Source organism: Rhododendron vialii, chromosome 12a (assembly GCF_030253575.1).
Source record: "Rhododendron vialii isolate Sample 1 chromosome 12a, ASM3025357v1".
Lineage (NCBI taxonomy): Eukaryota > Viridiplantae > Streptophyta > Magnoliopsida > Ericales > Ericaceae > Rhododendron > Rhododendron vialii.
In genome coordinates this window covers 30,575,706-30,593,684 of record NC_080568.1, presented here as the reverse complement: position 1 = coordinate 30,593,684, position 17,979 = coordinate 30,575,706, and the positions used below count along the sequence as shown (strand labels likewise).

The 17,979-nt window shown below is 36.6% G+C and overlaps 2 protein-coding genes across 6 annotated transcripts; both read left to right on the top strand.

Annotated features, from left to right (window-relative positions):
* Positions 1–4,604: 4,604 nt before the first annotated feature.
* LOC131311496 (truncated transcription factor CAULIFLOWER D-like) lies at positions 4,605–9,909 on the top strand. 2 transcript variants are annotated; one of them, XM_058338991.1, is made up of 8 exons: positions 4,605–4,863; positions 5,472–5,550; positions 5,681–5,742; positions 5,823–5,922; positions 6,834–6,875; positions 7,397–7,435; positions 7,915–7,996; positions 9,600–9,909. In XM_058338991.1, the coding sequence occupies exons 1-8, from the start codon at positions 4,682–4,684 to the stop codon at positions 9,602–9,604; spliced, it is 591 nt and encodes a 196-aa protein (XP_058194974.1). In that variant the 5' UTR covers positions 4,605–4,681; the 3' UTR covers positions 9,605–9,909. The 2 variants fall into 2 exon arrangements, with proteins under 2 accessions (XP_058194974.1, XP_058194973.1); XM_058338990.1 differs by having other exon boundaries at positions 7,394–7,435.
* Positions 9,910–11,939: 2,030 nt separating this feature from the next.
* Positions 11,940–16,514, top strand: LOC131311491 (nucleolar GTP-binding protein 1-like). Of its 4 annotated transcripts, none has more exons than XM_058338981.1 (3): positions 11,940–12,022; positions 13,229–15,268; positions 16,255–16,514. In XM_058338981.1, exon 2 carries the CDS (start codon positions 13,252–13,254, stop codon positions 15,256–15,258), a length of 2,007 nt encoding a protein of 668 aa, XP_058194964.1. In that variant the 5' UTR covers positions 11,940–12,022; positions 13,229–13,251; the 3' UTR covers positions 15,259–15,268; positions 16,255–16,514. The 4 variants fall into 4 exon arrangements, with proteins under 4 accessions (XP_058194964.1, XP_058194965.1, XP_058194966.1 ...); XM_058338982.1 differs by having other exon boundaries at positions 16,193–16,514; XM_058338983.1 differs by lacking the exon at positions 16,255–16,514 and adding an exon at positions 16,023–16,112.
* Positions 16,515–17,979: the final 1,465 nt, after the last annotated feature.

The window sequence follows — 17,979 nt, the reverse complement described above, 5'->3', positions numbered from 1 at the left end:
GAAATGTACGGAAAATGAAATCTTCAATTTTATTTAGTTCTACAGTTATCTTAGAGCTCTCATTGAAAGTTCTAGAGCCAAAAATTAATTATGATCATTTAGGATAAAATGATTAAAAAAATAAAATCTTAGCACCGATTCAAACGGATTAAAATTTGGAGCATTTAAATTTTTGCTCTACATTTGGTTTTAGGGCTTTCAATGAAGAGCAAATACTTAAATGTTCCAATTTTCAATCCCTTTGAATTGGTGCGAAGATCTTATTTTTTTGATTATTTTATCCTAAAGTGCAATAATTAATTTTTGGTTCTAAGATTTTCAATGAGAGTCTTAAGATAGCCGTAATACTAAACGAAGAGGAGATACTTAAGTGCTCGAATTTTCAATCCGTTTGAATCGATGCAAAAATCTTATTTTTCTGATTATTTTATCCTAAATGTTCATAATTAATTTTTCGCTCCAGGGCTTTCAATGAGAGCCCTAAGAAAACCATAGAACCAATTGAAAAACAGATACTTAAGTGCTCCAATTTTTAATTCGTTTGAATCGGTGTGAAGATTTTTATTTTTTTATCATTTTATCTTAAATGATCATAGTTAATTTTTGGCCCCAAGACTTTCAATGAGAGCCCTGAGAGAGCCATAGAACCAAATGAAGAGAAGATACTTAAGTGCTTCAATTTTTAATCCATTTGAATCGGTGCGAAGATCTTATTTTTTGATCATTTTATCCTAAAAGGGTCATAATTAATTTTTTGCTTTAAGACTTTCAATAAGAGCCCTAAGATAGCTGTAGAACTAAATAAAATTAAAGATTTCATTTTCCATCCATTTCACTAACGGAATTAATGAATGAAACCCAAACTGTGAAATAAGAGAGGTTTCTGTCATTTTTGAAAACTGAAGGGTACCTTCTGTCATTGTCAGATACCTCAAGGGGTCTGAGTGAAATTTGCCCTTTTTTATTTTGGCTTTGAAGAGAATGAGTTGTTCCTTTGGGCTTTCAAAACTCATAAGCACGCTCTTTGATAAAAAAAAATTTTATGTCTCTCCACTCAGTATTATTAAAAACCTACCTCAAAACCCAAATCGAACGAGATCAACCTAGGTTTGTGATCGACTGAATATGGTTTTTTTTTGTTTTGTATCATGTGACTGAATATATATGGTCATCACACCATAAAATAAGGGGGGGCCAACTTGAAGGGAGCAGAGATGTTTGACAACCTTCAAATTGTACTGCCAACCGAGGGGATAACTCGACAACTGTCTCTCCATTTCCTCCATTGCTGTTGAAAAATCACCAAAAGGGGAAGGGTGGGGGGGGTGGGGGGACTATATGTCTATTCACTTTTATTCAATGGGTCGTATACATGATCATATCCTCCATTTTCTAAACTTAAACATGTAATCAGTCCATCTATCATTTCATTCGAAACGTGTCGACCTCTCTTTCGTCGACAATCGAATTACAAAAAGCGCCACGTGTCGATCGCTCGCTGATAGTTTTTTATAATTTTTGCAATTTGCTGTCGTTGATAGTTCTTTATGATTTGCAATTTGCTAAAGTGCTATTGTGTATATGTACACTAACCGATGCCCGTGTCCCAAAGACACGCTAAAATGCAATCTGAACATAGCGTCGGGTACAATTTCTAGACGTTTTTCTAGTGAGTCAGCTCTCACTGTGACAATTCTTGGCAGACTATAAATAACAGAGCGGCAAATACCCTCTGAAAATATAAAAATTCCAAATTATGTATGCTCTCCATTATCTTATCTTGCTTTTTTCACGTAATAATTATGCGCTACTTTTCACTGTTGGTTAACACTTCATTAATTTACGTCTAGGTACCACACACACCTTTGTTATGAAAGTGCGAGACATCGGTTACCTATGTGGCTTGGCTTGCATGGATTTAATGCATTTTTTTTATTTACCCGAGGGGTTTGGTCGAGTGAGCATTAAAAAATAATTAAAGGGCTTGTTAGTCAAGAGTCGCGAGTACTAGTTCGATTCATACAAAAGCCAAACATTCCAAACATTAGAACCGCTAGCTAGAGATTTGCTCGGACATTGAGTCAAACTGCGCGCAAGCATGCAGATTTTATTAGCCAAGATAATGCAAAAAAGAACCTTAAATTAAGAGAGGCTGTTGCCGGGTCCTATATAAATTCTTGATTACAGATAATTAATGTCTCGTGCGAGGTGCTATTATAAATTCTACTAATATTCTCTATAATCACACGTTCATGTATGGTCCAGATAATTAATCCTTGTGTAGTGGGCCGAACCCGAACGCTCATATGAGTCGAACCCGAACGGAACGGTTAAGTGTGCATGGTAATAACGACAGACCAACGAATACTTATTTGACCCACATGTTCTGTTCGGGCCTAACAACGCAACCATAACCTGGACCTTCGGTCGTATGCATGGTTGGTCACAGCCCTACAACTTGCTTTGCTGGTTGCTTGGTGGAGGAGGACGGACGGACGGTTTCAACCCGAAAAGAGCTCTCATACCACCACCCACTCCTTGATCTTATGCAAATGAATGATCGATCATTCAAAATGTTAGATCACCACGTGGCAGTGGCGTAATGATGTCGAGTGAATCGCATGCACGTTCCTTGATCGTCTGGACCGTTCGCGGCCTAAGCAGCATTAGTATGGGTGTGACCCAACGATGGCAAAAAAGCCCATATATAAGTCCCATGGTTGAAGCGAAACGCCCAAATTTATCTATGGAACCATAGGACCCAATGGTTTTTGGCCTATTTCTTTGGACCTCAGTTTGACCTAATTTATCATTTTAAGAAATAATCATTTTGCTTATAACTTTTAGTAGGAAGATCCGTTTTAGACCATCTACAGTGGTATAATCAAAAGCTAATTATTTTTAAAGTTAACAATGTTGGTGCAAAAGATGGCTCTCAATGGTATAATCAAACTAGGCAGCATCCTTAAAAATAATCAAATTTTAGGCTTTGGATAACAAAAACTAGAAACTTTTTTCAATAATCAAAATTTGTGGATTCCACACCACATAAATTAACTAGTTCTAAAATTTGTATACATACATGTTTCAATTGGTATTTTTTTTATCTTCTTCGCCTAATCTATATCTTCTTCACTTCACCCACAAGCTATATCTCTTTCCTTCCCAAAAAAGTTAAGCTCATATCTCTCGATCATTTACAATTCAACCATCATCACCGGATTAAGATATTTCACTCTTCTTTCTCGTTTATATTTTTTTTCCCCAAAAAAATTCATAATAGGAGGGAAGAAAGTTACCGATTTTTCTCCAAAATTAAGAGAGTGAATCGATAAATCTTTGCCAAAAAAAAAAAACCGTAAATGGAGGGAAGTAAATGACAGGAAACAGAGGGGGAGAGAAAGTGAAATTGTAGTGGACCCTTATTTTGGTTATGGACTAAAAGTGACAATTGTAAAGCTCAACATTGTTAAACTTAGCAACCTCTTAAATGAATAATAAAAAGCTGATGAGTCAACTTTTGGTTATTTTTTTTTGATTATACCACTGTGGATGGCCTAATTGCCGTTTGTTTTGACACTTTTTTTTAGTCGCTTAGTATGTGATTCTGCAATATATTTCTAAATTTTTACTTTTGGTAATTTTTGTAATTTCTATAAGAACCGTGCTACTAGTACAGACAATCTGTGCATAGATTGTGCACAGATTTTGTGGTGGGGCCCACCACGGGTCCCATACAAATGATCCGAGCCGTTCATTAAATGTAAAATATTTTTTCAAGAGTCCCCGTAAAAAATCAGCTTAATCTAATACCTATAAGTACTCGATCCAATTATCTAAATTTTCATTCAGATTTTCGGATAATGAAAAGTTAGATGATTAGATCAAGCACCTATAGATATTGGATTGAGCTGATTTTTAATAATAACCCTTGAAAAAATGTTTTACATTTAATGAACGGCTCGGATCATTTGTGTGGGACCCATGGTGGGCCCCACCATAAAATCTGTGCACAATCTGTGCACAGATTGTATGTACCAGTAGGCTTTCTGTTTCTATAATTTCGACTTGATTAGCAAGTCTAGTTGTTTCCTAATTGGTCTAGGATTTCTTTTGGCATAAGTATTGTTGTAATGCCTACGGCAAAACTTGTTTGTTATTGAATTAATAAAAAAATTGAGATTTATCTCTTATTGGGTGTTCGTAGAGGGAGGAAATGTCTCTTGTTCATACTTTTTTTTTTTGGTAATGAAGAGTGATCCTCGGGCCAGCGTGTGCGCAGCACAGAACTAATCTCTCCAGCCCCCCACCAACCTTTGCTAATCCAAATGGTTTTTATGCATGAGATGACCCCAAGAGCTTTTCGCAACTAGTTCATATTTGTTCGTGATTAATTCTTTTGTTCCAACTAGTTTCGTTGTCATACGGTTTCCTGGATCACCTAATAATATGTCTCCGCGAAGCTCGTCTACTTCGTAAATTACGTAGACTGCTTTTGCTATCGGTTATATGAGATCAACAAAAGAAGGACAAAAACAGGGACCTAAAACACTCCCCCATTTCTTTGTCTGTTCTTTAAAAGGGGTTGCCTTCAAATACAGAGTACCAAACTACTTAATATCAGAGAGAGAGAGAGAGAGAGAGAGAGAGAGAGAGAGAGAGAGAGAGAGAGAGAGAGAGCATGGGGAGAGGGAAAGTAGAGCTAAAGAGGATAGAGAATCCATCAAGCAGGCAAGCAACCTTCTCAAAGAGACGAAATGGGCTTCTGAAGAAGGCCTATGAGCTTTCTATCCTCTGTGATGCTGAGGTTGCTCTTCTCGTGTTCTCTCCTTCGGGAAAGGCTTACCACTTCTCCAGTCACGAGTAATTTTATTCTACTTTTATTTGTTTAGGATTTTTAATCAGGTTTAATTATTCACTGTCATGAGCAATTATCTGTTCACTACACTTCATTTCATTTTTGTTTTTTTTTTATCATCACTTCTTAATTTCATTTTAGTACCAACTTAAATACTAACTTCTATTCATTATATTAGTCAAAATTTTCCTCTTTTAACGGTTTGCGTGGACATGTGATTGTCGAGAGATTGGGTGGCAGCATAGTTGGAATGTTTTCTAGCTTCTCGTTTTGATGCAGCTGTGCTCATGATCCCTTTGGTCATCGTATCTCATCATTCAAAGATTATTGACCTTTATTATTCAAAAAAAAATGTTAGTCAATTCTAGATGATTTTTCACACACATATTCTAGAATGCAAGAGTTCGAGATGAATGATTTTGATTTTTTTTTTTTTTTGAGGCCAAAATGGAGCCATAATAATTGAGTTTGGTAGGGTATGGAGGGGAGCTTAACCTTGAAAGTATTACCTGATAGTTAAATGTTTTTTGCTTATAGGGTTATGAAAAAATGATAGCACCATAAAATTTGAGCCTTTGAGGATTTAATTATGTCAATTAATTAATTGGTGCAGAATGGATAGGACCATTGCAAGGTACAGGAGTGAAGTTAGACTAAACTCACAATCTAACCAAGGGCTTAGAACCATGGAGGTAATTATAATTCGTTTTAATGTGTAGCTTTATTTTTTAGATTAAAAAAACAAAGTGTAGCTGCATTTTCATTTTCATTTTATTTATTTATTTTTCTTTCTGCTTTATTTTTTTTTATTGATCATGCCAGATTTGGAGGACTGAAATGGAAGAATTAAAGAGAACCATAGAAACCTTGGAAGCAAAACAGAAGTAATTTGTTCTTTAACCCATTTCATCAAACACAGTAACAAATGAAATGTATGGAGACATTTTTCCTGATATACCTGCAGGCACTTTGCTGGGGAAGATCTATCGATGTTGAGCATGAAAGAATTACAGAAATTAGAGCGCCAGATGCGGACTGGAGTCGAACGCGTCCGATCTAAAAAGGTAATTTCATGAGGTGTTTTGGCTTAATAATTAAGTCAAATTGTCTCTTTTTTTTCTTTATTCAGTTTATTTTGCATTTGTTAGTTTTGCGTCCATTTTTGTGAATTATTGATTCATCTTGAAAAGAAGTCAGAAAAAAAAAAGTATGAACCAAACTATTTTTTATTCAAGAAAAGATAATTGAAAATGAAAGACAATTGTTTTAGATTATATTTGTCTTTAGTGAACTTTTTTAATTTGAACAGCATTTTTAAGTTTTAAATTTCTCTTGTTGAAACGAACAATAATCTACAAAAAAAAAAAAAAATTTGAGGCAACACTTAAAAATTTGGCGAAAAAAAATCAAATAAAGACCAAAAACATAACCTTGCGGGATTACTAAGCCAAAACAGGCTTATTTTGAATAATTTTTCAATAGCATATATATCCAGTGCATGCTAATCTATTCTAATGCAGAAAGGAAGAGTCTCTTTTGGTGTGGATAAATTTGGGAAGTTGATCACAAAATATAATTTTCACAATGTCCTAATTACAAAAATTGTACTTGACTATTATTAATGTGGCATGAAATTATCAATCTGAAAATTATCACCACAAACGTAACCTTATTATTCACAAGACATTATACGAAAGAACGTAAAATAGGAAAGAACATTATTCTTAATTTCTCCCAAACGTGCATGAAATTTTCTACGCTCTACAAAATAACCATTGTGAACCAGGACCAATGTATAGTATAGTAACTGCATTTTAGATGCAGTAGTATATTGAGGTTGCGGGTTCAACTCGTATATAGAGGAAGTTAATATTTTTGTTGATGGGTTGAGACTAAAATTTACCCAATATTTGGACTTTTTTACATTACATTATTCCACAAATACCAAAAAATATGGGTTTTCTCTATCTTACAGAGATGCATCCTTTCGGAGCACATCAACTCCATGAAGAAAAAGGTGAGACTCTATCCCCACTCTCGTGTGTACCATACAGAATTTGCGTGCACCTGATCAACTATATAATTTCAGCACCTCAAATAAATGATGACTAGATAAATTTCGAATTGCGAAATGGCCTTATAACTGGACTCGTTTCACATAATTGAAACACGACTTCAGATTTAATACTTCGGGGAAATAACCAACAAAAATAATGAACGGATTGAAAAATGATGAGATCTTCTGTCTCATAACTGTAATTTAAAAGGTTCCAAACTGGTTTTCTAAAACTGAAAGAATCCGGTTTGTCAAGGACCGTTTGTCTAATCTCAACCATTTAAAAGTGTTTTTAATATCCAACTCATCTTACTTGTGGGATACTTTCTACAATCTGGACCATAAATTGCCAAGAAAAATGATCGAGATTGAACTGCATAGACTTCTCTAGGACTAGTAGAGAAGCCAGCATCCAAATTGAAAACTAGAGACTGTAATACTTAAATTTGAATAATGTTTTGATTTTGTGGTAAATGCAGCAGAGGACCCTGCAAGAGGAGAACGTTCACCTCCAAAAAAGAGTGAGGATCTACTTAAACTTCGTATCTAATTTGCTTCACTAATGTTTCTTAATCATTAATGCATGCTACAATATAAACCTATATTTGGATATGTACGGCTTGCATTCAATTCGCGCGTACCGTTGGTTTGTACAAAAATGCATACATATTTTGTACGAAAATCATAATTTCTATAAACGATTTATGACATTTTCATCGTAATTTTGTAACATTTAACATTTGTAATGTAAAGATAAAACGTACAAATGTTATGAGTTGAAAATAATGCTACGATTTGAGGTCTAATGTTATGAATTCCTAAACTGAAGTTATAAATTTAGACTGATTTTATGAATTTGTAAGCAAGATGTAATAAATATAAGACGATTCAAGGAATGCATATTCTACACATCAAAACCGGGCGTGTTTTTGCAGCATTTTCCCTTAGTCATGATATATGGAATCAAACTGAATATTTTGAATGTTAATTTGAGGTGAAGCTTCATGAGTTGCACGAGGGGAGGAGGCAGATAATGGAAGCTCAAGAATACAGGGACCCGGCACTATCAATTCACTTCACAGGTAATAATGTAGTACTACTTACAAATTAAATTTGTTTTACTAAAATTATAACCCAAAAAAAAAATACAACTAAAATAATAACAAATACGAAAATTCGCTTGAAATCAGCATCGATAGCAGACCCATCATTCACACTCATGAAGATGGGACCATCATATATTATGACTTAAAGTGCTTCGACATAAAGATGTTGAAATTGAAAAGCTTAACGCCCTGTTTGGTATCTATGGAATAGCAAGGAAAGGAAAAGAGAAGAAAAGTTTAAGGAAAATTTATTGTCCATAAGCCTTATAGTTTGATTATTTTCTTGTATTTTTCCTCTCAAAACAAGCAAAGGAAGCGAAATTTTATTTTTGTTTTCCTTTCCTTTCTCTTCCTTAGGTTCCAAACAAACCTAAGAAAAAGGTCAAGGCTGTATAATTTTGTCTTACGTGAATTAGCACGACAAAATAATAATGCATGATTAGTAATAATAACCAAAAATTAAGCACTAGCTAGTATAATTAAAGTGGCGGATAGCTATGGGGTCACATTCGGCTCCTGAATTTATCTAGCCTTGCACTTAGATCCTTATGAACTTGCATGATTTTTCATTTCGCCGCAAAAAAGCTACACTATTCAAACTACCAACTGTCATAAGTCTCTCAAGCACTAGTAAGAGTAACCTCTAGGTTAATTTGCTTCATCATTTTTCTCTCTAAAAATTACTTTTCCTCTATCTATTTGATTCTATTAGATAAATGATTATGTTTCCTCACATGATTATTCAATAGTTATGCCTCGGTGTTGAATAGCGAATTATCTTTAAAAAATAAAAATAAAAATGACCGAAAGCAACATTGAACTTGGTTGTGAAAAAAGAGAGGAGATAATACGACATAATTGCCCTTTGTATGAAATTTCGGAATTAGTCAATCAACGTTTTACAGCACTACGATTTCACTTATAACAATTAATCCATCTCCATTAAAGTCAACAGCACATAACCATAATTACGGTGATAAATGAGCTGAACGAGATCGTTAGGTGGTTGATCAAATTTGGTTTGAAAACTCAATGAGCTTCAAATACTTGTTCAAGCTGAGCTTGCCTATAAAATAAGCCGATCTTAAATGAACTTTAATTGAGTTGATTAGATATTTTCTAGTAATTCAAAATTTGAATACATGCATCATAAGTACGTCCAAGGGCCGAATAGTAGCTTGTTCGAGCTTAATTGGCTTGACACTGTTACAGGTGGACTTACTCTAAACAAGCCAAAAATTGACATTGACAAAGTTATTTGGCACCAACCAGTGGACTTGCTTGTAGATCGTTAATTAACTAGTGCTCGTCCGTGCCTACGGCACTACGCATCCCGGTTGAAAGAGGATGGCAGTTGTGTGATTTAGATGAAAACCATGGACACTTAACCGGAAAGTGAGAGGATGCACTACAGCATTTGAATCAAATGAATCGGAATCGTTCCAACAACTTGTCCCCATACCCTTCTGTTTTATAATAGAGATGCTAGGGATAAATAAATTATTACGGAGTATTAGTTTTTATAAGAAATCTTTATTTTCATAAACTCACAACATGCATGTTGCAATTAATATTGCAGGTTAATTAAAGATCAAGAAGCCGCACTCTAGACAGGAATTGCATGCCAAAAAAACTCCACATGGTCTAGCTCCCATCATATAATGCGCATGTAATTATGCAACTTTCAAATACTATCCAATATTTATAGTATGTATATTGCATGTTCTGTATTTGTATTTATGCTCTTTTTTTGGTATGAAAACTGTTTGCTGTTATCGGTTTGTAGTTAACCTGAGAAAATTAACATGCATGTGTTCAGCTGTTAATGTATAAATGTTCGCATTTGCGGATTTTTATCGAATAATCTGAGGGTCGTTCTTGAATTCAATTATATATATATATATATATGTGTGTGTGTGTGTGTGTGTGTGTGAGTTCGAATTTTGGATTCGATACACTCTCAAGTGAGGAATCAAGGGATCATCAAATTAACCTTGCCAAGATGGACTATTTGAACGTCAATATACTACTTCTTGTATCGTCGGTAGCCAACTAGAATTAACCAACTAGTTGTCTCTCCCGTCGTACACTCTCAAATCTCAATTATCCAATCTCGTTGCTAATAAATTATTCATGCCGCGAAAAAGGTCAAGTTAATGGACAGCATTGGTTGACACTCTGAGACGGCCAACGCCACCGTTACCGGACCTCAATCCGTCATTTGGTCTACAGGAGGAAGAAGAATCAAGAAGCCCAAAAATGGAGAAAATGCATTCCAGTCGCACGGTACAAACTTGTCACCTCGTAGAATTTTCTTATACCCCCAAGTCTATTTTTAGAGCGGTCGCAGAGAGTGACATTGTGTGACCAAATCTATGGTGGCACTCCGAGCCCAACAATCCATCCCTCACGATGACGCTCCCGCAACTATAGCCCATGACTTCCTGGGTCTGATTACCAATTATCGAACCGCTTTTTCATCATTTCTTCTAAAACCAATTGGTGTTAGGGAGAGTTTCAATTAAGTCTTTTATGATATTAATTGACATTGCACCCGAAAGTCTATTTTTTGAGCGGTCGTATGGGGTGACTTTGTGTAACTAAATTCATGGTGGCACTCTGAGCTCAACAAAGTCAAAAGAAAAAGTGTTTAGATTTACACAAATTAACCCTCGTAAATCATTAAAGTAATTTTGAAAGCAGAGAACAAGGGGTAGGGTTGCCAATCTCAACAAATTTTCTGAGGGTACATATATTAATTGCATGTCATCTTTAAAGGTTCAATTCCCCATACGTCACAAGCAATATTATGGAACCGAAAAGTCTACGGTTCCCGACAAAGGGATCCCGATCAGATCTCGACGTCCTGCCGGGTCCATTCCGGCCACCAGACGGCCGATCCAAGCCGTCCAAAAATTCTATAAAAAAAAAACGAGTGGGCCGAGATAAGAATCAACAACATTTGATGTGTGTAGGTGTTCGATCCAAATACTCAATATTTTTGTATATATATGTATTCGGAAACTGTAGCACCGCTCATATGGAACGGAGGGGGATTTTTTTTTTTTCTCTTCAAAAAATGGTCAAAGACTTCCTATGTGTTCTGTAGGGAAAGACTAAACGAGTCAGTTTTAATGGGAGATATGTTTTTTTTGGGTGTTCTTCGTCATTTTATATGAATTGTTTTCGGTCTTGCTCTATATTTTTGTACTTTTTCTTTACATCGCATCTATACGGACAATGAGATGTAAAATTTGATCCTAATCTAATTAAGAATTAAGAGAAAACAACTAAAAAAAATAGGCAAAATGTTATGCCAAAACAACACTAGAAAAAAGTGCATTTATGCTCCGTGCTACTATCACCCGTATGATCATTTTCACCGCTCCATGTCCCACAAAAATACAAAAAAATACTTACATATCTTAAAATATTTTTTTATAGAGTCCTGTAAAAAAATCAGTTCAATGCATATCGGTAGGTATCTTTTCTAAATTCATAGGACAAAAATGGGGACCTGAGTGCGCCCCACATGAAACGGTGGAAAAGAGGATGGAAATGATACGGTGATCCTAGACAATGTTTTCAAAACTCTCTCATGCATTCACTTCCTAATTTACTCGACATTATAATTTCATCATTTCTAACAAATGGAATTCCTCTTTGTCGATAAAATTAGTAAAAAACATTCTTCCAGAATTAAATTTTTGTTACTACTATTTTCTTTATTCCATTTTAAAAAAAAAACACAGAGGCTTGCTTGTAATACCCGGCCCTACAAAAAAAACCCATGTCTGCGTTTATCTCTAACCCGGCCCGATCCGTCAGCTCACGATGCCCTAACTGTCAAAAGGCCCAATTCACATTGAGAAATGCCCCAAAATGCCCTTCGGCAGCCCACATATATACGTATATTTTCGCAAGAAGAGTTTCGCTTCGCTCTCCCTCTGAAGAAAACGCAGGACACAGCTGCAGCGGAGTATTGAAGTCTCCACCACCAGGGTCTCTCTCTCTCTCTCTCTCTCTCTCTCTCTCTCTACATATGCATGTATTATCGTGTATATATAGATGTTGTTGTTGTTGTTGTTGTTGTTCTCCTCTTGATTTAGCACCGATGATTGGATAAAAATGTTTTATATCTTCGTCGCTTTGTAGAATACGCTTGCATTATCCTATGTGTGGATTTAGAGTTCCTGCTGGGTCACTAAAGCTACTTTGTGTTCAGAATTTTATAAGAAAAGAAAGGATTAGAGTTTCTTGCAAAATCACTCATTTGGATTGGGTGATTTGGCGAGAAATGGAGAGAAGTACAAAACTTGTATTTTCTACTACATATCACCAAAATGGTGAGATTTGGTGAGAAAGTGGTCGACTTTCTTATGTCACCATTTCTCAAAATTGAAAGGGGCTGTAAATAGATGCAATATTTTCTATGGATTTCTCGTTACAAAAGTGTGAATTGGGAAAGTAATTGACGTTTTTGAGTAGGTGTGCAACATACTAGTAATTGACGTTTTTGAAAATTACAAGCTCTCATGTACCATATTGAGGAGATGGGTGGTGGAATAAATGGGGTTTCTTATGGTTTTAGGCTCTGTTATCTAGCATTTTGATACCATTATGGCTCATCATTCTTAAGACTTTATAAAGCCTTAAGCATGGCCTTATATCTTTTGTTTTATGCAAGGATTTATATATCAGATCCTCCGATGAGATGATGAGTTAATTGATATTGCCTCCGCTTGTGAAGTAACCGATTTTTTAGATAACACTTCATTGAGTTGAATATCTGGAGATGGCTTATTTTTCTTCCATTTTAGGAATATAAAGGAAAAGGGTCTTTTCCAACTTCTAGAAATTACGGTGGGTGTGCAAGATGTAAAACGTGATTTTGTAGTTTTCTAGTGACTGTTTAATTATGTTAGTTCCTTGAAATGCATGGTTTCAACACGTTAGGAATGGTGCTTTATCGAGGGTCAACTTTAAGGGCTTCGTAATGAAGGAATCCTTGTTTGATGAATGGTTCTTTGAGTTCCTTGGAATAATTCCAACATGTGAATGTCAGTCTTGAATCTTCTGATAAACCACGCCAATATGCTGAAATGATTTATTGTTATCATTATACTTTGGCAATTTTGTATGGTGCATTGATTTTATGCATTCTCTAGTTTTATGAGTTTTTAGCTTATATCTGTGTATTTATTGCAGGGGGTAACCTAAATCCATAAACGATGGTTCAGTATAACTTTAAGAAGATAACGGTTGTTCCCACCAGGGATGATTTCGTTGATATTATCCTTTCCCGCACTCAACGCCAAACACCAACTGTTGTTCACAAGGGTTATGCCATCTCCCGCATCCGTCAATTCTACATGCGTAAAGTTAAATACACACAGCAGAATTTCCATGAGAAGCTTTCAACTATCATCGAGGAGTTCCCTCGTCTTGACGGTATTCACCCATTCTATGGTGACCTCCTTCATGTTCTGTACAACAAAGATCACTACAAGCTTGCCCTTGGGCAAATTAATACTGCAAGAAATCTAATTGGTAAGATTGCGAAGGACTATGTGAAACTTTTAAAGTATGGTGATTCACTTTATCGATGCAAGGCTCTTAAAGTTGCTGCTCTTGGCCGTATGTGCACTGTGATAAAGAGGGTGGGCCCTAGTTTGGCCTACCTTGAGCAGATCAGGCAGCATATGGCAAGGCTTCCTTCAATCGATCCAAACACGCGTACAATTTTGATTTGTGGATACCCGAATGTTGGCAAGAGCTCGTTTATCAACAAGATCACTAGAGCTGATGTGGATGTCCAGCCCTATGCTTTCACCACTAAATCTCTTTTTGTAGGTCATACAGACTACAAATACTTGCGCTATCAGGTTATAGATACGCCAGGGATCTTGGATAGACCATTTGAAGATCGAAATATCATTGAGATGTGCAGCATCACTGCTCTGGCACATTTAAGAGCTGCTGTTCTATTCTTCTTAGATATTTCTGGGTCATGCGGATACAGTATAGCACAGCAAGCAGCTCTTTTTCACAGTATTAAGTCCTTGTTCATGAACAAACCATTGATTGTAGTTTGCAATAAAACTGATTTGCAGCCGTTGGATGGCATATCTGAAGAAGACAAGAAGTTGGTCATGGACATGAAGGCTGAAGCTTTAAAGACTCTGATTGGTCAAGGAGGTGATCCTACAAACGAGGAGGGGGTGCTCTTGACCATGAGCACTTTGACTGAAGATGGGGTAATTTCAGTGAAAAACGCGGCTTGTGAGAGGTTGTTGAACCAAAGAGTGGAATTGAAAATGAAGTCTAAAAAGATTAATGATTGCCTTAATCGCTTCCATGTTGCAATGCCAAAGCCGCGTGATCAGAAAGAAAGGCCACCTTGTATACCTCAGGCAGTGTTGGAAGCTAAAGCTAAGAAAGAAATGGAGAAGGAGAAGAGGAAGCTGGAGAGGGATTTGGAGGATGAAAATGGAGGCGCAGGTGTTTATTCTGCTAGCTTGAAGAAGCACTATATTTTAGCGCATGATGAATGGAAAGAAGATATAATGCCGGAAATTCTAGATGGACACAACGTGTATGATTTCGTTGATCCTGATATCTTGAATAGGCTTGAGGAGTTAGAGCGGGAAGAAGGTCTTCGGCAGGAGCAGGAGGGGGATGAGGATTTGGACATGGATGTAGAGGAACTTACCCAAGAAGAGCAAGAAGCTCTAACTGAGATTCGCAAAAAGAAAAGTTTACTCATTCAACAACATAGGATAAAGAAGAGCACTGCAGAGAGCAGACCAACTGTACCAAGGAAATTCGACAAGGACAAAAAGTTCACTTCAGAGAGAATGGGAAGGCAGTTATCAGCTTTGGGACTGGATCCAAGTAGGGCAATTAACCGGGCACGCAGCCAGTCAAGGGGTCGTAAGAGGGAGAGATCCGTCGATCATGATTCCATGGAATTGGATGTTGACCAACCTAACAAGAAGCTACGGATGAGGTCAACATCCCGGTCAAGGTCAAAGTCAAGGCCACCAGGTGAGTTGGTCCCGGGTGAGGGATACAAGGATTCAGCTCAAAAGGGGAAGGCTCTGACACTGGCTAAGAAATCTATGATGAAGAGGAATAAAGATGCTCGGCGGGGTGAGGCGGATAGAGTCATTCCTACTCTGAGACCGAAGCATTTGTTCTCTGGGAAGCGTGGGATTGGGAAAACCAGTAGACGCTGATCGAATGAAGGTGCATTTTACACTATTCGTACATTATTATTGGGATGTGTTAGGCACACTTGGTTATTCGAGAATGTTGCTGTGTTTTTCTTCAGCTTGTTTTGGTTGCTTGCTCGCTCATCAATCACTTCTGTTTATTTTTTCCTTCCCTTTTTATGCATCTTTCTTTCCCTAATATGACCATTATATTGGGACGAGATTGAGAGTCCTCCCTCCAGCCAAACACAGACTGAGCTTAAGTTTAAGCTTGTGCATCCTATGTTGTTAGGTTTTGAGGCTCTCAAATATTGATATGCTAGTTTACTTGCGTAGTTAGTTTGTGCTAGTTGTTACTCCCTCCATAGTCCATCCCTTTTAAATGCTCCTTATGGGAAGTCGTGCATTTTGACTTTGTCAAATATTTTTGCACCGTTCAAAAGATCTTAGTGAGTACTTTTGAATGGTGCAAAAACAATAAATTTATTTTGAGGTCAAAGTTACCCGGTTTTCAGTAGAGAGCATTTAAAATGGGATGGAGGGAGTATATGTTTTCGTGAAATTATAATTCCATTCCTTCCTCCATTTGATGCACTGATTTCTCCTTAAAGTTTGTCAGTGTCCGTAGACAAGGGTACATTCTACTGTATCTAATTGAAGTATTTGTCCGATTTGTAAGAGAACATCTATGGCTTTCTCTAGGTTAAATGATGCCGCATTAAACATACTGTCCTGGGGGCATGGTCTTCATTTACCAAGTTTTGTAGCTATTGTGTCATATTGCACAGGAAAACTAGGGTGACACACTGCATACTGGGATATACTCCGTATCTTATGTCTCTGCTCTAAAACAAAGAATTTTTAAGAGAAGAAAGATATTCAGGTGTTTTTTTTTTAATATTTACTGGTTTGCCCTACTGTACCTTCTGAGCTTTTAAAAGTTTTGGTTAACTTTCAGCTTAGGAGCATGAGAAATCTACGTAATGTACTTTCTGAAAGCAGTCGATGTGTTTCTCGCAGGGAGGAGTGATATATGTAGTTTTGAAGAGTTGCTTTCCATGATCCATTGCTGGCTCTCTGCAGAATTACTTGGGAGACTGCGACCGTGACCTTTGTTTGTTTTTGTTAATGCAATTTTAAGTTTATGGATCTTGTTTGTCACTTGGCTTGCCAAAAGCAGCCTCTTTTTTTTTTTTGACAGATTGTGGTTTGTAATCCACCTGAGTGGTACTCTTGATTTTGATATATCCTTAGGGTTTCAAGTTTTGTGGATTTTTAAAGATGACGAGTAAGTTTTTGGTTTGATTCTTTTCCGTTTGTTATTTTGGGTTCTAAGTTTCCTTCCATGGATCTCGTAACATTTTATGCTGGAAGCATCAATGAATCCGGTATCATTCCCAGCTTGGCTATTTTGAGGGCTTTTTAGCTAAAGTAGGGAGTACGCTACGTGCGTTGTACGATAATGACGTGCCCATTGCCTTTTGGTTTCATTTGCAAATCAATGTAGCGAAAGAAGAATACAGGAAAAGTCAGTCTTGCAAAAGTATTCAAGAATCAAAACTAAAGCATCCTCTAGATTAAAAACTTCCCTTAATGTGGTGCAAGGACTCAAAGTGTTGGAAATAATTTTGGACAACAGAATTAAATTTCCCATGGAATTTGGAAAAACTGGGAATGCACAGAAGTTGGATATGAAATCATGTAGTCCAAATATTTGCCTCTGCACTTGGTACAAATCCCCCATGGAATTTGACAAAAATTGCACAGAACTTCAATAGGAAACTGAGACTAAAGGCTAAGTTGCAAATAATTTACATCAATGTGCATATGTGAAGGAAGGTTTTAAGTGTGGCCTTTAAGCTGCAAACATTTAGGAAAATTCATATTAACGATTACATACATGTTTTTTTTGTTGGGCAAAACATATAGTCCAAAAAAATTGGCTCTGTACTTGGTAGCGTTTGGCCTTTCACATTTAGTGCTAAGTGGATTCAATCATTTTCTTTGGCTCGCTGATTGTATTTGCGTCCTTCATGATAGTGTTTTCAGGTGCGGTCATTGCTGCATCTTTTGTACCTTATGATGCACCCTTGTAAATCTCCATGCGCTGTTTTTTGCTTGGAGTGTTGGGTTCCAGAGCAAGAGCGGTGTTTCTTTGTGGTTCTTCTTTGATGTCCTTCGTAGATTGATCGGACATTGAATTTGCACTGGTTGAATGCTCCGAAGTCATATTTGTATACCTTGTGCGTCAAAGTCTCGTACTTAATCCATCACCAAAAGAAAAGAATCCATGGAATAGATGTATGTTTGTTGACCTGTAAAACTGCCACATGCCTCAATCAAGATAGTGTGTAATTAAATTTGGAAACCCCCACGAACAAAATAAAAAAAGGAAAAGGACAACTTGTTGACAAACTAAGTCACTGACACATTGATTCTTGGAATGAGAATCCAACAAAAATACCAAAATATGCAAGAGTTTAGCTCACATAGCGAAAAGTAGCTTTTCAATGAAAGTATTGTTCTTCGGCACTACTTGCTGATGCATGTATTCAAACCACGAGGGTATGCAAGAAGAAAGGGAAGTAAAAGAAAGCACTGAACTGCTTGACCCATATTATGATTTCCTTAAGCACAATTACAGAACGCACTGAACTGCTTAACCCATATTATGATTGCCTTATGCACAAGTGAATGTACTTACGTGTAGTATATTTTCAGCATATTGGAGAGAAAGTCGATATC